The sequence below is a fragment of the Pyrus communis genome, chromosome 16 (genome assembly GCF_041283825.1).
Source record: "Pyrus communis isolate YQ-2024b chromosome 16, ASM4128382v1, whole genome shotgun sequence".
Lineage (NCBI taxonomy): Eukaryota > Viridiplantae > Streptophyta > Magnoliopsida > Rosales > Rosaceae > Pyrus > Pyrus communis.
Window position 1 is genome coordinate 28,074,425 of NC_142580.1, and position 18,950 is coordinate 28,093,374.

General features: G+C 37.8%; 1 protein-coding gene across 4 annotated transcripts; it reads right to left on the minus strand.

Moving 5' to 3' along the window:
- Positions 1-9,775: 9,775 nt before the first annotated feature.
- On the minus strand, positions 9,776-18,247 carry LOC137730918 (bZIP transcription factor 16). 4 transcript variants are annotated; one of them, XM_068469920.2, is made up of 13 exons: positions 17,940-18,247; positions 16,856-17,027; positions 16,665-16,721; positions 16,501-16,575; positions 15,722-15,811; positions 15,564-15,623; positions 15,304-15,473; positions 14,870-14,924; positions 14,628-14,670; positions 14,263-14,549; positions 11,020-11,097; positions 10,802-10,927; positions 9,776-10,248 (listed from the first exon to the last, which is right to left on the minus strand). In XM_068469920.2, the coding sequence occupies exons 2-13, from the start codon at positions 16,913-16,915 to the stop codon at positions 10,135-10,137; spliced, it is 1,215 nt and encodes a 404-aa protein (XP_068326021.2). In that variant the 5' UTR covers positions 16,916-17,027; positions 17,940-18,247; the 3' UTR covers positions 9,776-10,134. The 4 variants fall into 4 exon arrangements, with proteins under 4 accessions (XP_068326021.2, XP_088543704.1, XP_088543705.1 ...); XM_088687578.1 differs by having other exon boundaries at positions 16,856-17,018; positions 17,940-18,220; XM_088687579.1 differs by having other exon boundaries at positions 9,776-10,286; positions 17,940-18,166.
- Positions 18,248-18,950: the final 703 nt, after the last annotated feature.

Here is an 18,950-nt window from a genome sequence, read left to right on the forward strand (position 1 = left end):
TCCATCCACTTCCTAGCTGTCATGTTCCCTCTTATTTACCTATAAATAAGCATGCATTGCAGCCACAATTCATTCATTCCATTCACAACACAACACACAACACCAACACCAACCCTTGCCGTGCATCTCCTTCCATTTCTGTGCAGTTTTTATCCTCCATTGCAGCCACTCCAACCATTCCCCACTCCATTCCACATACACCTAAAGCCCTAAACATCTCCTTAGACCTTGTGCTACAACAACAAGGAAGAGAAGAGTGCCTAAACGTTCATACAATTCAAGTTTGAGTTGTTGGAATGTTTAGGTGTTTCTTTGATTTCAATGTTTAAATTCAATTCTCTTTGTTTTGTACGTATGAGGAATGGAAGAGAAGAGTGCCTAAACGTTCATACAATTCAAGTTTGAGTTGTTGGAATGTTTAGGTGTTTCTTTGATTTCAAAGTTATGAGGAACTAAACCCCCTTTAGCTAGGGGGTGATTCGAAACTATGTTTATATTTGCAATATGAATTGATTAACTTTCGTTGGAATTTCATAAGTTGTGGATTCAATTTGTTTAACCGTTTGATTGATAACTTATTTATGAATGTTTATTAAGAATGCGCGCTTAATTTTCATGCATGAATATGACGCTAGAATATAAGTGAGTTTCACCTAATCGTTATGAACTTATATTCACAAGTAGTGGAGGTTGCTTATAAACAATCGCGTTAAATGAATTCTTGGCACGAGTTTCATGCTCATCATAGTAACGAATGCCTCATCAACACTTATAGTTTTCATAATGCTTAATGATCTTTGATTGTATCTTTATTGTGCTTTTCACGCAAAGGACTTTTGGAGAATGTTGTGAATTGCGTTGCGCAAACCCATCCAATTCATTAACTTAAAGGAGAACTTGACGGTTAATTTAAGCGGACCTAATTAACCCGGGGTGTTGAGTTTCATAATTTATCGAAAGACCGACTGAGAATCAATCTTGTATGCAAGTGTAACATGTGTGGAGAAGAACCCCTTGGCTATTCCATCATCCATATTTTCATCACATTCATATTTACGTTTTGCCTTTAATTACAATTTGTGCAATTTAGTTAATTTCATCAAATCAAACCCCCCATTTACTTTCTTGTTCTTTAATGCTTAGAATTTGTTTAGTTTATGTTTTAAAGTATTTTTGAATTCTTTGAGTCTAGTATAGTGTTTTAGATTGTGTTTTTACGTTTTTGAGTCAAATCCAAGTGATTAACAATCCCTCCTAATCCCCAGTCCAGAACGATCCCTACTTACATACTTACTACAATTGTCAAAAAGAGGGTTTAATTTGTGTGCGTATAAATCTCGCATCAAATTTTGGCGCCGTTGCCGGGGATTAGTAACTTTGCTAATCCCTTGGTTCTTTTCTTTTTGGTTTAGTTGTTTTCGTTTTAGTTTCTAACTTAGTGTTGTTTTCTTTGTTTGTTGTTACTTTTGATATTTGATTTAGTTCTCTTTCTTTGATTTTAGGTACTAGAGAAGTAAGATATGGATTTTGCTAGCATTCAAGCTCAATTGGCAAATCTTACTTCTCAATTGTCGCCGTATGCCGAAAGGACCACAATGCAGAGTGTCCCTACATTTGGTGCTTCATATAGGCAAGGATTTCAAGCCAATCAATGTCCACAAAGAGATTGGAGGGATCATTCAAACTCTATGTGGTGGGAAGCTCAACAAGTTCAACGTGAGGCATATTGGCAGCCATATGAGGAGTTCTATTCAAAACCTATGAAGGAGCCACAACTTCATATGCAATATGCTCAGTTAAATTCAAGTTCGTCAATAGATTATAATCAAAAGCTTGATGAATTAATTTGTTTGGTGCAGGGCTTACAAATTCAAGAGCAAAGTGAACTCTCCAACTCAACTATTGAAAACTCGAAGGAAGATTTTGAAATCCATAATGCTATCACTTTGGGAAGTGCTATGGAGGTTAGAGCTGACCTAAAAATGCCCAAACATAGCTTAGAAGTGGAGGAGGAGCTGCTAATTGAGGAGGAGGAATAAGACATGCACACGGCAAGGGTAGAACAACCCTTGCCGCAGCCCCCTAAGCCCTCTAAACCACCCACCACAAGTAAGGACATCCCAATTCCATGTTATTCTGATGTTATTCCACCCAATGTCCCTTTTCCTAGCAGGTTTTTGATTCCCAACCAAGAAGAGAGTAAAAAGGACATCGTGGAAGCCTTCCCAAAGGTGCAAAATGCTATTCCAATTCTTGGTGCAACACAGCAAGTTTTAGATGGTGTTGAATTCTTCAAAGGACTTTGTACACCAAGAAGAATGATTCAAGAGAAGGTAGTGACTGGAGAAGATGTAGAAGGCATCAAAGAGGACATATTTGAAACCACAATTCCCAAAGAAGTTGGATTTTATGACACGGGACAAGTCATAACTTTCGAAGGGGTGTTTATTCTTGAGTTCATTTCGGAGCACACAGGTAAGCCGCCTCCCCGAATTTCAATTTTCTTTTATACTAACATGTGGTTAATGATTCAGGCACCCAATCTTGAATTTAAACTATTACCGGATCATTTCAAGTATCACCTTCCATTCAAAGATAAAGTTCATGCCATTTGAAAAAAAAAAAAAAAAAAAAAAAAAAAAAAAAAAAAAAGTAACTTTCACAAAAGTTGTTTGCTTGAGGCCCCACTACTTGGCAAAACTCTCGGAGCGGGAGGCATCAAAGAAGAGGCCACAATACTTGGTGGAACGCTGGATGACCCAGGAAAAAGGTGCCTCTGAAGATAAGCAGCAAACCTTTGACGGTCACTTTGAATCCGACCTTCAGATTCTTGCAGCTCATCAAGCTTCCTCTTCATGCCCGTCGAATAATTGTTGGCAAGCACGTGCAAACTTCTATTCTCGTGCTTAAGCTGTTTGATCTCTTGCTTGAGACTTTCCACCTTTGCCATCAACGATTCAACCTGACGGGAGCGAGCAAGTAGGCGTTGGCCCATGTTGGACACAGAGCCTGCACACTAAACACTAAGAGCGAGGGACTCTTGAACGGCCAACTCATCGGACCGTCCTGAAAGCAGCCTACTATCCTTAGGAGTGAAGAGGTTCCTAGCTACTATCGTAGCTGTTGTTGCATCCGTCATCATTGAGTCTTCACCTGTAAGAGGACCATTAGAAGATAAGAAAGAAGGACGCCATACATTACCTTGACGGGGCGCAACCGGATCGCTGCTGAGACTCAAATCTAAGCAAAGGTTCGATGAGTTGGTCATTTTTCAAAGGTGTTCAAAGAAAAGGGGTGGATGGAGTTAATTCTCAAAGGGCCGGAGTCGATTTTCAAGAATGAGCAATCTTCAGAGTGTGTATGTTGGTGGTGATCGATACCTCTATAAAAAGCCAAGGCGCCACGACCACCGATTCAAAGAGCCGGATTTTCCTGCGTAAAGTTCGGCCACGATCTCTCGGCTTTTCAGAAAACGCGTTCAACTTTGTCAAAAAGATCTCTGACAAAGTTGAAAAACACGTGGAGGTCATCATCGCAATTACACACTTTTGCCGACAAGCGCAAAGTTCGGCGACGCTTTCTCTGCTTTTTAGAAAACGCGTGCAGCTTTGTCAAAAGGAGCCGCATCCGCACTACTACGTGTCGTTCAGAAAGTGAAGGGGCGTCGTTCAGAAATCGAAGGGGCGCCTACTCAGAAATCGAAAAGGCGTCGTTCAGAAATCGAAGAGGCATATTCAAAGATCGAAGAGTCGTCGCTATTTCAAAAAGCCGGATTTGCGGGATCAAAACGTCTGTCGACAAGGGTAAAAGAACAATACCACCACTTGCTATTGGGAAATCCCTATATATGTCGACCTTCATCTTTTATGGCAAGGCAGACCTGAAGAAAATGCCCAACTCTCCCTCACCTCTGAGGGCGCACTCCCAGCAAAGCCTTTCGAACTACTTATTTTTTCTTCTTCCCCAAAGATGATACCAGATGCCTGGACTACAGATGACCCAGGAGGAAATACATGTGCTGATTCATTCACCGCTTCTTCAAAAGCAAAGGTATCTCATATCATCAAGGTCAAAAGCAAAAGTATCTCATATCATGCTCTTTCCCTGTCTTTTTCTTTGTCCTTGTTCTTACTCGCATGGCAAAGTAAAAGAAGCAATCAGCCGGCACTTGGAGTCAGTCTTACGATCTGGAGCCGACTGCCTGGAATCTATTCCTGGTTGCTTACCTAGCGTTGCTCTCGAGTAGTCATCTTCAAACGGTTGATACACTTCCAGAGAAGGGACCACTTATGCAAAGGGGAGCGAGTAAGGCAAGTGAAAATGATACATTGAAGCATGTGGAGACAAGCAACAACTGCATATGCTGAGCTATCCTCTAACCCTCTTCAATACGAATTGGAAAGATTGAACAAAGAAACAGATAAAAGGAGGAAGCTCAGACCTTCGGGGGAGACCAAAAGAATCCTGCTGCCCAGTTCAAGAGTAGCACAAAGGAAAATCAACGAGTGGAGGAGACCAAAAGAATCCTCCAGCCCAGTTCAAGAGTAGCCTGTGGAAAATCAACGATGGGAGAAAACTAGTTCAAGATTAAGCCTGTGGAATCACCAAGATCAACCCATGCATTCAAAAAAGGAAGACCGAGAAAGCACTCCAATTCCAGATTTGCGTCTCTAAACTCTTCTCTTTGTTAGTTACATTCTGCCATGTTTAGCATGTTTAGTGCTGTTTGTGTGTTTACTTATGTTTTGTATGAATCTATGCTTAAAACATTGAGGACAATGTTTGATTCAAGTGTGGGGGGGTAACTAATGTTGTTGATGCAAATTCGTGGATTTTATCACCCTTAACTTCAAGTGTTGTTCCTTGCTGTTTTAAAATGTTTTTAAGCTGTTTTAGAGTGTTTTAGTATTTTTAGTTTTATAAACTCCGAAAATCACATAAAAATTTGAAAAACATGTTTTGAAAAGCCTAAAAAGAGTGTTTTGAGTCGTTTTTGTGTGTTTGTGTCTTAGGATACCTTCCAACACAATGACGAGGATTTGGTTTGTAATTGCATGACTGTTAAAAAGAGTTATAAACATGGATGAAAGTTTGATTTACTCTTGGTATATGCTTAGTTATGGTTATAATGTATGACTTCACATGCAATTATAAAAGAAAAATTCATTTCTGTAACATGCTTGAAGGAAGGAACTCAAACAAACGCTACAACCCTGTGAGACTCGAGCTATTACCTTCTTTGGAGAGTTATAATCTGTGATTCTGTGTTTTCTAAAGTTGTTGCATGATCTCATTATTCCTTGCTTGGTTGCTACTTAGAATGCAATTGTATCATGATAGAACTAAATGCTAGAACTTATATCCGTTTCATTCAAAGCATGACATTGAATTGCATAACATATATCAAGATGAAGTTGTGTAGTTGCCACCATAGCCAAATATCCTTACTTCCCATATTTCGTATATATTGTAAGTTTTAACCCCGTTGAGCCTCGTTTAGCCTATTTTCTTTGCTAACCACATAACCCCTTACCTAGCCTAGAGTAGGACTTTCCTATACCCTTGTTCTTAAAGCATAGTGAGCATGACTTAAAGGAATTCCTTTGAGTTACATTATGCAAGAAAATGAGTGTGGGGGAGTAAAAGTTTGTTCTTAAGTTTATATGTATATTTTGAGATTCAAAAGAAAAAGAAGAAGAAAAGAAAGAAAAGGAGTGAAAATAAGTATGAATGAACTCACGAGCGTTGATGGTTGAAGAAAGGGTCCAAAAAAGTTGAATATGGCCCTAAGTTTTGTGTAACTTCCCCTTGGGTGTTCAAAGTTGATTTTTGCGTTCTAAAGGGAATTCTAAATGTCTAATTCATTACTTTGCTCACTATTGCTTAAAGAACCTTTGTTTTCCATACTCCTTCTTTGTTATCCAAACACCCCAACCCCCAGTATAACCCGTGACTTCAATCTTGAGTGTTATGTGTTTCAATTTGTGGAGTTTGAACTTGGTATGAGCAGATGGTGTCACTGGTTCTCGCATCTAAGTAGTAGCATTCCATTCATGAGATAATATCTAAACATGCTTATTAACTCCAGAAATTGCTTCCTTTGAAATACATATATGTGAGTGTTCATTTTTATGTTTACATCAATCTTCTCACATATAACTAGTTTAGGGTGTGTAGTCAGAAAATCTGAGTGAAAATTGAGTGCATATCTTGTAAGGAATCGAGCAAATTCTCTAAGGCATGTTACTACATTCAAAACATGGTTTTAAATGCTTAATTGTGAACTAATATGTGGTGACTATGATTAAGTATGTACTTAAGTGTAAGGATGATCAAAATCTGTGGGAATGATGATTTTTGACATGTCATGTGCATTGGAAATCCCTGAGGCAACGTTGGAAGGTTTAAGATTGTCTTTGGTTTGTTTTGTTTCGTTTCGTTTTGTTTTTCTGTTTTGCTCGAGGACTAGCAAAAGCTAAGTGTGGGGGAATTTGATAAGAGCATATTCATGCGACTTAAATGGCTTGTTCTCGTACATTTACGTTATGTTTCTTTAGTTATTTTAGTCCTTTATGCTTCTTTCGTGTGTTTCTAGGTTTATATGGCTAAGGAGGCAAAAAGATGCATTTTGGAGCATTTTGGAGCAAAATCGGACTTGGAATGGATAGCTTATGTTTGGACCAAAAGGAATGGACGAAATTGAAGACCAAACTATCATACACATATCATACACTTATCACTTAACATATCATTCACTTATCACTTAACATATCATTCACTTATCACTTATCATATCATTCACTTATCACTTATCATATCATTCACTTATCACTTATCATAACCATACACTTATCACTTATCATACTCATAATCATCTACACATTTCAACCATTTAAACACATGCATTTCAACTCACATGCACACCCACCTCTTTCCACCTAATCCACATGCTTTCACAACCTAAAACACATGCACATTCACCCTAAACCAATCACATACACAACCTGCCATCATTACTACACCTTGTCGTGCATCCCATTCCACATTCCAGCTTTCCTTCTCTTTGCAGCCACACTTCCACATGCATTCCCTCTTTCCCTAGCTGTTTTTCCATCATTATTTCAACCTAACATTCACCCACATGCACCCTTTAAACAAACCCAAACATGCAGCCACAAAAACTACACACTTTGCCGTGGCTTTCCCATCCCATTTCCAACAACTCCACATGCATTTCCAACCTAGCAATCCCTTTAATCATTCACTAACATTGCAGCCACATTTCCATCCACTTCCTAGCTGTCATGTTCCCTCTTATTTACCTATAAATAAGCATGCATTGCAGCCACAATTCATTCATTCCATTCACAACACAACACACAACACCAACACCAACCCTTGCCGTGCATCTCCTTCCATTTCTGTGCAGTTTTTATCCTCCATTGCAGCCACTCCAACCATTCCCCACTCCATTCCACATACACCTAAAGCCCTAAACATCTCCTTAGACCTTGTGCTACAACAACGAGGAAGAGAAGAGTGCCTAAACGTTCATACAATTCAAGTTTGAGTTGTTGGAATGTTTAGGTGTTTCTTTGATTTCAATGTTTAAATTCAATTCTCTTTGTTTTGTACGTATGAGGAATGGAAGAGAAGAGTGCCTAAACGTTCATACAATTCAAGTTTGAGTTGTTGGAATGTTTAGGTGTTTCTTTGATTTCAAAGTTATGAGGAACTAAACCCCCTTTAGCTAGGGGGTGATTCGAAACTATGTTTATATTTGCAATATGAATTGATTAACTTTCGTTGGAATTTCATAAGTTGTGGATTCAATTTGTTTAACCGTTTGATTGATAACTTATTTATGAATGTTTATTAAGAATGCGCGCTTAATTTTCATGCATGAATATGACGCTAGAATATAAGTGAGTTTCACCTAATCGTTATGAACTTATATTCACAAGTAGTGGAGGTTGCTTATAAACAATCGCGTTAAATGAATTCTTGGCACGAGTTTCATGCTCATCATAGTAACGAATGCCTCGTCAACACTTATAGTTTTCATAATGCTTAATGATCTTTGATTGTATCTTTATTGTGCTTTTCACGTAAAAGACTTTTGGAGAATGTTGTGAATTGCGTTGCGCAAACCCATCCAATTCATTAACTTAAAGGAGAACTTGACGGTTAATTTAAGCGGACCTAATTAACCCGGGATGTTGAGTTTCATAATTTATCGAAAGACCAACTGAGAATCAATCTTGTATGCAGAGAAGAACCCCTTGGCTATTCCATCATCCATATTTTCATCACATTCATATTTACGTTTTGCCTTTAATTACAATTTGTGCAATTTAGTTAATTTCGTCAAATCAAACCCCCCCCCCTTTACTTTCTTGTTCTTTAATGCTTAGAATTTGTTTAGTTTATGTTTTAAAGTATTTTTGAATTCTTTGAGTCTAGTATAGTGTTTTAGATTGTGTTTTTACGTTTTTGAGTCAAATCCAAGTGATTAACAATCCCTCCTAATCCCCGGTCCAGAACGATCCCTACTTACATACTTACTACAATTGTCAAAAAGAGGGTTTAATTTGTGTGCGTATAAATCTCGCATCACTTTCGAGGCATTTTCAGGCTATCTCCATCCACTTTTTGGAAAAGGTATAACACGATTCTATTCTTCATAAGCTTCATTTCCATATAAATTTAGTGAAAATGGTTGAGAAATGAAGAAGATATGAAGGGTTGAAAATTTTCTAGTTTCCAGCGATTTCAGACAGCGTCGACTGGCAAGAACCACTGGAGAAGACGATGGAATATTCTAACAACGTCAGGTAATGCCGTTAACTTTTGTTAGGGATTTAACAGAATATTCCTAACAGCCTTTAGGCCTCCGTCAGCTCTGCTTGCGCGTGGTGGCGCGTATGGATGTGCCTTGGGCGGCGTGTGAGGGCGCGTTTTGTGTCCAAAAATTATTTTGAAAATTTGTGTAGGTCCATGACGTCGAGTATATCGATTTCATGTATTTAAACCCTAGGTTTGAGCAAACTATGGGGTTTTATTCAAGTTTATGTGTATGTGTTTTAATTAATTTAAATATAGTTATTTCACATATAGGGGAAACATATCCCGAGGACTTAAGGGGTCAGGCAAGGCTCGGGGGCTACGATTCGACGACGTACTTGTGAGTGGGGCAGTTTGTTTTTATACCTATACATAATTATATTTTCCATAAATTTGTATTTACTTCACTTTTACGCTTATATTGCCAAGTATCGTTATTGTGTAATTTGTTCATCTTTTACATCACCTCACGGTGACGGCCAGCATGCTCTAACCTCCTAAGGTTGGGGTGTGTCGGAATGAGCGACTGAGTGAGGCTGCCTCACTAGGTGAAACCTAAATGAGAAATGGTCTTAAATGCAGTTGCACTAGTAGAAACCAATCTGGTTTTGAAAACCCATTTAGTGCACCTAGATGGAACTAATAAATTTAATTCATTAATTATATTCACGATTTGGTTCTGGCCGGTTTCGCCAAGATGAAAGAACAGGCCTGAACGATGACTTTTCGTCAACACAAGTTTTTACGGTTTATTTTGTCACAGTTTGATTTGGTTTTATGGTTCCACAGTTTTTATGCCCATCCCTACTTGAGTTCCTGTTGACTTCAACAAGCCTTATGCAACCAGCATAGAAATGGTAAACATAACCAAAAAACATAAAAAAAAAGTACAACAAAAGAAAAAGATAATAAAAAAATAAAAACAAAACACTTTACGGATCAAGATTTGTGTTAGAGAGTAGCATATACTGAATGAATCTCCCAAGTTACGGATTCATCGGCCATAATTCAATACAAATGAATTTAAGTGTGAATGCGACTACCCTTAAGAAACAAACAAGGGTATAACATTAATTTCATACTCAAGACATATCATCTTCGGCCTTCAACTCTTAAAGGTAGGCCCAAGCAGAAATAAATATGATCTGCATCGCGTAAACATCTCCTAAAATATAAAAGGTTAAAACTTGGACAAAGGTCAAACTACACGCTATGCAAAATAAACTCCCTGTTGCTTATAGGTTAGATTGTGCTCCTGCAAGAACGCAGCACAAAGCTCAGCTACTCATCCTAGAGGCCGCCATGCCGTTCTGTTTGTGCAATCTGTTTAGTGTCATTGCTCAAATGTGGTTCACTTCTGGCAGACCGTACATCTTCGTGACCAGGAATTTCTCCAAGCCTCTCCTGTAGAAAGTAGCACGTCCGGTTTAACATGGGACTCCCTAATCAAAATTACATTTCCATTCAAGTTCCCACCAAGACAGATATCTGGAGTCTGGATCCACACATTGCTATGGGAAATGAAGAAACTAGAATCTGGATCAGACTGATAGTGCATCACTTACCCCCGAGGCTTATCCAATCAATTATGTTATAAGGAGTTAGAATGTGACCAGGCATTTTAAATGAAAATTTTAATTACTTGAGAGTTTACATGAAAACATCTGTGTCGAATTCAATTGTCGCTTGCTATGCAATACGTGAAAAAACTATCAAGATCACGAATGTTGGCAAACTCTGTTTTGGATCAAAGCAATCCTAAATCAAGGTTTGCTAGAACAATTTCTAGTAATTAGGATTGTACTGATTGAAAACAAATAAATTACAAAAAAAAAAAATTATAGCGAAAATTCAACAGATCCTTTGCGCCTTAAGGCAGGATGGGAATTAGCTGGTAATATAATCTCTTTTTCTTTGAAATAATATGTACTAAAACAAACCAAGTATTAAACGTTACCTTTAGAGAGGCATTCTCTGAGAGAAGCAGCTCATACTCGCTCCTGATCCGGTTAACTTCTGATCTAAGAGTGCCATTTTCCTCTTTTAAGGCTTCAGCACGCTGGGCCAGCTCATCGCATTCCGCCTAATTCAAAATCATGCATATACATCAGATGAGTCCATATGGTACAAACAGTGCCAAGTAGTGGGAGAAAATTAACGGAGGCAGAAAATTACCTGCTTGCGCAACCTAGATCGACGAGCGGATTCCCTATTTGACTGCTTTCTTTTCTGTCTTTTAAGCTCTCTCTCATCCTGAGTCAAAAAACAAGAGGTGAGGGTGCTTAAAAATGTGGTGAAGTGAAAAACAAAGAGGAGCTTGAAAACGTGCTAGATACTGTATTAAAGCATAGTTTGTGACACTCCATAAGTCTGACACAATCTGAGAACATTGATATTAAACACATACCACAAAATTTCGCCCAAAACGGGAATTCAGCATTCACTCAAAAATACATACAAGTTCACTGGAAACTAATAGAAACATCTACCATGCTAGTAATCATAACATCAATGAAATATCATACATGACACCTTCAACTCAAATATGTAATTCACCTGCAAAACAAATTGGAGTCTAGATGCTCTATGGGGTAGGAATTTTGTAGGTCAAAAATGACCACAACAACAACAATAAAGCCTTATTCCACTAAGTGCAGTTGGCTATATGAATCCTAGAACGCCACTGCACTCGGTTTTGTGCCATGTCTTCCATTAGATCCAAGTAGTCCAAGTCTTTTCTTAGAATCTCTTTCCAAGTCTTCCTAGGTCTTCCTCCACCCCTTTGGCCCTAAGACTCTGTCTTGTAATCACATCTTCTAACCGGAACGTCTGTAGGTCTTCGTTTCACATGTCCAAATCACCCTAACCAATTCTTTCATCTTATCTTCAATTTTGGCCACTCCCAATTTACCTCGGATGTCCTCGTTCCTAATCCTGTCCTTTCTCGTGTGCCCAAACATCCAACAAAGCATTCTCATCTCTGTTACACTCATTTTGTGTACGTGTTGGTGCTTCACCGCCCAACATTCGCGCCATAAAGCTTTGCTGGCCTTATTGTCATCCTATAAAAATTTTCCTTCAGCTTTAGTGGCATACAACGGTCGCACAACACACCCGATGCACTCTTCCACTTCATCATCAACTTGCATTCTATGATTGAGGTCTTCATCCAATTCTTTGTTCTTTTGCAAGATAGATCCAAGATAGCTAAAGTGTTCGCTCTTTGGTACTTCATGATCTCCAATCCTCACCCCTATCTCATTTGGACCTCCGTTCCCACAGAACTTGCACTCCATATACTCTGTCTTTGACCTACTTAGGCAAAGACCTTTATATTCCAACACTTCCCGCCAAAGGTTCAGCTTCGCATTTACTCCCTCTTGAGTTTCATCTATCAATACTATATCGTCTGCGAAAAGCATACACCAAGGAATATCATCTTGGATATGTCCTGTTAACTCATCCATTTCCAATACAAAGAGGTAAGGACTTAAAGATGAGCCTCAATGTAACCCTACAGTTATAGGAAAGCTTTCTACTTGTCCTTCATGAGTTCTTAATGTAGTCCTTACTCCATCATACATATCCTTTATAACTTGGGTAAATGCTACTCGTACTCCTTGCTCCATCAACATAAATGACCGAACCACAAAAACAAATGAGGAAAAATGAAAAGATAGATATTGTGCGAATGATGTTGGTTGCACACATCAAACTTTCAAGGGCAATGTAAGGAAGATTTCTTGGTAATGTACTATAATGGGATTGATAATATTTGGCCAGACCAGTCTTATTAGACTATTATTGTTTTAGGCATTTTTGTAGTTTATGTATCACAGGTTTTTTTTCCTTCATTTTGGTACTACTTCATACTAGCTTGTGGTCTAATTTTAAATTAGTCCAGTTATGAACCTATATTATTTCTTGTTTGGGTGTTAAATAGTTACTCTATTTGGCCAATTCTTATTTCAGACATGTCCTTCCAAGGATTGAATCAGACCCCTTTGGTCTCTACACTAGCATCCCAACTGTTCTCTCCACCTGTATTTCGTAATTGTTACCTTATGCCACAATGGCTCCCTTTCCAGAGGAAATCAGAAAAAGCCATTCACCAAGCAGCGCCTTATTCTTCAACGTAACCCATCCCTAGACTGCACTCACCAATTCCCAATCCAACTTAAAAGTCATATCCAACAAACTCTCACAGTGCCAATCATCAAAATCTACACAAAGTACAGAAAATAACCAAAACAGTGTTCTTAAATTACGGCGTCCCAGCCCAGAACACGAACAAGTATTTGTCGGCCATTAATGAGCTACCCACCCTTTACATTAGTACTTACTACACTGTTTTTTACCATAAACCTTAAGATTAGACCCTAGAATCTACCGCCCCTCCAATTTCTGGTGACAGCCCAAACCAAGGGTGATCCTACATCATGTATCTGAGGAGAAACCTAGGAAGGACACCAACCTTGCAACATGCAATTAACAAGTACGGTGCCTATTGACAAAACCACATATGGGCATGCAAACAACTAGTTGTCGAGCATCCATCTCTAATTACCTCGAATATGTATGAAGTAAGGGATTTCTTTAAAAATTACATACATATTGCATCCCCTTACTATAGAGCACACATCCAGAATCAGAACACCACGTTTATGTGTAGGTTATAGCCACGAAACAAGTATAGTGGACTACTAAGTCATAATAGAGGTAATAGCAATCAGAAATAAAAACAAGTACTTGACTAGTGGACTCGCTAATCTTAACATGGTTCATGTTAACAGCAATTCAGATGAGAAGAAAGCCAGAATGCAATTCCAAATAGGATATTGCTATTCACACACCCATTTTTACCTCCCACACACCCTTGTTAACTTTTGGCCATTGGTCTTCTTCACTTCATTCGATCCGATGGCCGGAAATTGAGAAGGGTGTGTGAGAAGTAAAAATAGGTGTGAAGATAGCACTACGCTTCCAAATAAGCATGAAAATCAGAATAACTGCGGAAAAATAATCCATGCAGATGCCCTAGGTGGTTATAGCTTTCTTCAGAAGCAATGAAAAATTTGTTTTACCCATTAACTATAAACTCAATTGACTTAACTACACCATGTTTTCATATAACAACGTCCATCTACAGTCCTACAGCCACAAGATATAACTGTTTCAAAATTCTATTGATAGCCTAAATGCTAAGAAAGCATGCACAAATACCAATTTTCACATGGAATGCAATTTATGCAACACAAAAATGTAACCATCACTTTGCATTCTCAAAGTGAATATTCTTCCTCTTTTTAATAAGATCTATAAACTATCTCTTAACGGAAAGCAGATTAACTAAGAGCACGTAAAAAAACTTGATAAGAAGAAAAGAGATTGAATTTAAAACACAGGGGCAAATATTACTTGTAACCAAAGCTGTGACTGAACACTATCCCGAGACCCAGCAGTAACTATTCCTGCTGATACTGGAGTGGTTGCAACCTTCCCATGCATTGCAGGTATGGCGGCAGAAGGTGGAGCTCCCCAATAATCCATCCCAATATTTAAGTTAGTTGCAGGACCAGGAACAACGCCAGGAGCACCAGCAGCCGTTATTGGCATGACGGCCATCGTCTGATTCAACATGGTATGTGTGTTTGGTGCTCCATTTTGAGAACCATGTGCAGAACTGCCATTCTGAGATACATCACCTGCAATAAGGCCATATAAATTCTTAGTAAAATCTCTTAAGTAAAGATTAACAGCCTCAGAAAATAATATAATCAAACCTTCCAAAGAATCTTGCCTGACCCCAGACTTCAATTGTGAATCCTACACAAGTAATGAAAATATGATGGAAAACAGAAGCAGCACGCATAAAAATTATTTCTTAACAAAAAACTGCAAGGAAGAAAAAAAAATCAAGAGCCGTTCAATACAATAGGCTCGATATAAACAACATGAGGGCCAGTTTATCTAGCTCAAATAAAATAAACAACCAAATATTCAACTTCAACGGCATGGAACTTACACTCTGAGAATTTGCATCACTTCCTTCACTTGTACCATCACTAGCACTCTCAGCACTGCATTTCCAAAGTATATTCAAGCATTACCGAAATTAACATGTGAAAACATGGTATAAGAATGACAGATCCGAGGAAAGACACCATATTTGCCCTGAACTGCTCTGACCTAGATTTGATTTCATAATAAGGATCCAATCCTTACTAGACATTATGAGCTACGACAAGCATCTATGCAAAAATGATTTCCTTCACGATCACTTTCATAGAATAAATTGGAATAGACAAAAGATACACACACAGTTGATCAAATAGATGGCTTTGATCTCCCTATCTTTTTCCCTTTCCATCCAAAGTGTTTTAAACCCAAATATTTCAGTAAGGGGACAGCTGGAATCCCTGATATAATGGCCAATAGGCACTAAACGTTATCAGTTACCTTTTGGAATAAACTCCATTAGCAGAGGCTCCTGATGTTTTGCCAAGCTCGTTATTCTTCCCTGTAATCATATTCAAACTGCCCAAGCTTCCTTTTGATCGTTTTATTGGTAATTTATCCTTGACCTCAGATGGCTTACCATCTGCTTCCATGCTCCCAGGTGTGTTACCCTAAAAGGAATTTTTTAAATTCTATCTCATCTACTCAAATGGAAAAATACCTTATCTTAAGCAACAAATGGTGTAGCGACAGAAACTTACAGAAGCCTCTACAATACCATTTGGAGTAGGCATAGCAAATGGGCTAAAAGGATAAGATCCCTGTTTAAAATTAGAGCAAGGCATCAAGAGTTAGTGCCATCTGGAAAATGAGGCTAGAGACTGGTAATTCAGCTGAAGCAAAATAGACAAAAACTTACAGGAGGCATAGACGGGTGAGCATATAAGCCACCATGGGGATACATTGCAACATATGGGTGCGGAGGGGTACCATAGGGTGGCATAATATGCTGAAAATTAGACATTGTTAATATAAATAAACCAGTTATCAGCCCGTTTGCAAGTTTGAAGCATCAAAAGAATTAAAATTGAGTCCCATTTTCAACAATACTTTCAATACCATTGCCCACGTCCTTTTGTAACTTCAAGAGGAAAAAAAAATCAAAATTGTAGACTGTTAGGAAATAGACAAAAAAAAAAAAAAAAAAACAAAGGTAAGTCACTTCATTTTTTGTGTTTTTTTGTTTTGGAATGAGAGAAAAATAAGTTACTTCATCAAACTAAAGAAAAATCCTTTCTAAGTCTAATTCTCAAGAACCCGTGGTTAAAAAGACAGTCAGTACACAGCCATAATGCTCCTACATCTGTATCCCATTCTTGTGAACGTGCTCGATATCCCAGAAACTTGAAAAAAAATCTTAAAGGCAAGGTCTTTCAGATGAACCAATGCTGTCTTCAGGTCTTCAGTTTATTAACACTTTCCAAATGATTTGTAAAAAAATAACAGATGTTTAGTTAAGTTCCCACTATACTGCCCACAGCTCGCAACTCTAGATGTCCAAAAGCCACTGAGTAAAAAATAACATAAAAGTCAAATGTTTTACAAAGTGCAGTCCAAAGTTGAATAATCAGGAATTTTTTTCGTTGATCATGAATCAAGATTAAACAAAAAAAAAAAGTCTTATAGGCACCAATATACCTGAACCCCCCACATATAGGGGTGAGCTTGAGGACTTGAAGCCATAAATCCATGTGGAGGTATTGGAGAATATGCCTGTTGAACAAACAACTACCCGCAATAAATTCCAAAGATACCTTAAACGAAACAGAAATACCAAAAACTAAGGCTTTTCACATTGTAACCTGAAATCCCGACCACTCAGGATTAACAGCACCAGCACTGGTAGTCGCAGACTGCTCCTGCAAATTTGAATTTAAAAAAAATATAAAAATAAAAAATAAAAAAATAAAAAAAAATTAAAGCTCTTTGCTAACTGCCAGTATGAGAGGGCCTCAAATTATCATAACAAAGACAATAAAACACACAAATGGACCTGCGTACTAGCAGGTGTTGTCTTTGTCTCCTTCTCTTTCTCTTTAGAGGGTTTGTCCATCTCACTGCTACCTATTACTCCAAATCAACGGCCTTCGGTTCTTCAAACCATCCTACAATTACTACAAGAAAATCACCCAAAGGACACTGTTGGCAACAGCAGCCTTCAATGCCTTAGGCCACAGATGAACAACGCCCAAATATTAGATTAAGGTCATCAGGATGAAATAAAGCACGAAATCTCAATCTACCGATCAATCTCATCATGAACACTCAGAATTGGATAGTTTATTTACATTCTGTTAAAAACATCCAAAATCAAATCTTTAATAATTGAACTCAAAGAGGGCAAAACCCGAAGCACTGACATGCAACAAAGACTTGCTTGTTATCCAACAATCAGCCGATAATTATATTCCCATTTTTGTGCACTCCTATTCATTCAGAAAACTACAATAATTATATCAGGTAGCTAAATTATCAATTTTTTCTTTTCTGACAAAATCAGTTTTTAACATCAATCAAGAGCGTATAACAGAGAAACCAAGAACCTATAGTGGGAAACCAAAAACGTCTTTTGTCAATAGAGGGCATACCAAATTCAGATACATCAAACTGGTAGATCTACTATCATTTTTTTCTTACCAAGTTCGTTCCGAAACCAAGCATGAAACCCAGATAAGCGTATCATATGAAAATTACATGAATAAAAACTTACATGCTTAAACAACAACAAAAATGCATGCCGTGTAACACCTTATGGATATAATAGACATATACTAAGAAGACTATATCTACTATCATATCATTGACATATCAATTTAATTTTTCTCATCGTCAAAAACAATCCTTTCAACGTTCGGGCCAAAATATAAAAAATTCTAGCAAATCCTACATCAATTGACCCAAAACATGAATCCCAAAATTATAACAAATACACAAACCCTAAGATCAATTGAGGAACAGAGAAATTGATTAATTAAAACCTCATTACTCCTAACCTTAAATTTGAAATTCCATAACCATAATCCTATCAACGAAACAAATAGAGGAAAATATTCAGAGAAATCAGTTTGGATACTTACTCATCACCGTGAGGTGGAGGCAGAGGCAGAGGGAGAGGTGGCGGCAAAGGAACGAGCTGAAGAAATAAGAAGATGAAATGGAGGTGGAGAAATTCGAAAGGAAAAACAAGAGAGTGGCTGACGGCGGCGGGCCGATGATGGAGGGAGCTTCTCTTCGTATTCAGTCTTCCTCAATTTGAGAGTGAAATAGTGTCTTTCTTTCTTTCGGGTTGTTCCTCGTTCCCTTCTTTTTTTTTTTTTTTTTTTTTTTCATTTAACTTATTTTTTTCTTTACAATAATTTTTTTTTGTTATAAACTTCTAGTGTTTAAGTATGATTGTGTAAATCCTACATTATATTTGATTTTAGTTATTCTTTATTCTTTGGAAGAAAATGATTTCTTCTCTCTTATTACTATAAATAAAGGCATTGTATAAGGGGAATAAGACATCTCTCTACAAATTCCTCTACAATTCTACAAACACATCTCTCTATTTTCTTTCTCTGAGCCGCCGGCCCCTCTTCCCCTGTCAGCTAAATATAGGCTCTTCCCCTGTCAGTTAAATATAGGCCATAACACATTATCAGCACGCTTATACCGCTGTACTTAGGACTCTAACGTGGAAGCTTTCTACATCAAACCAGTTCATCAATATCATCACACAATCAGGTTCTTCCAAATACAACGATTTTTATCTCAATATTTTTTCTGCCGCGATAGCATGAACATTCACCATAATGCATAACCCAACTTTACGTTTTTCAAATTTTAGATTCTACATAAATTGTGTATGCATTATATTCATAATTGTTGAATTATGTGAATTTGATGTTTGCCATGAATTGCATCAAATATATGTTCATTCATTAAAATTACTTGCCAATATGCATTGAATTATAAAAATATAAAAATATAAAAAAATCGGAAACTCTTAGGGTTCTTCAAACCCATGACATGTGACACAACCCAAGCTCAAGCGAGCATCTCTAGGCTGTGATGCACCGGAGCCGAACCCATGCTCCATCTAAGAC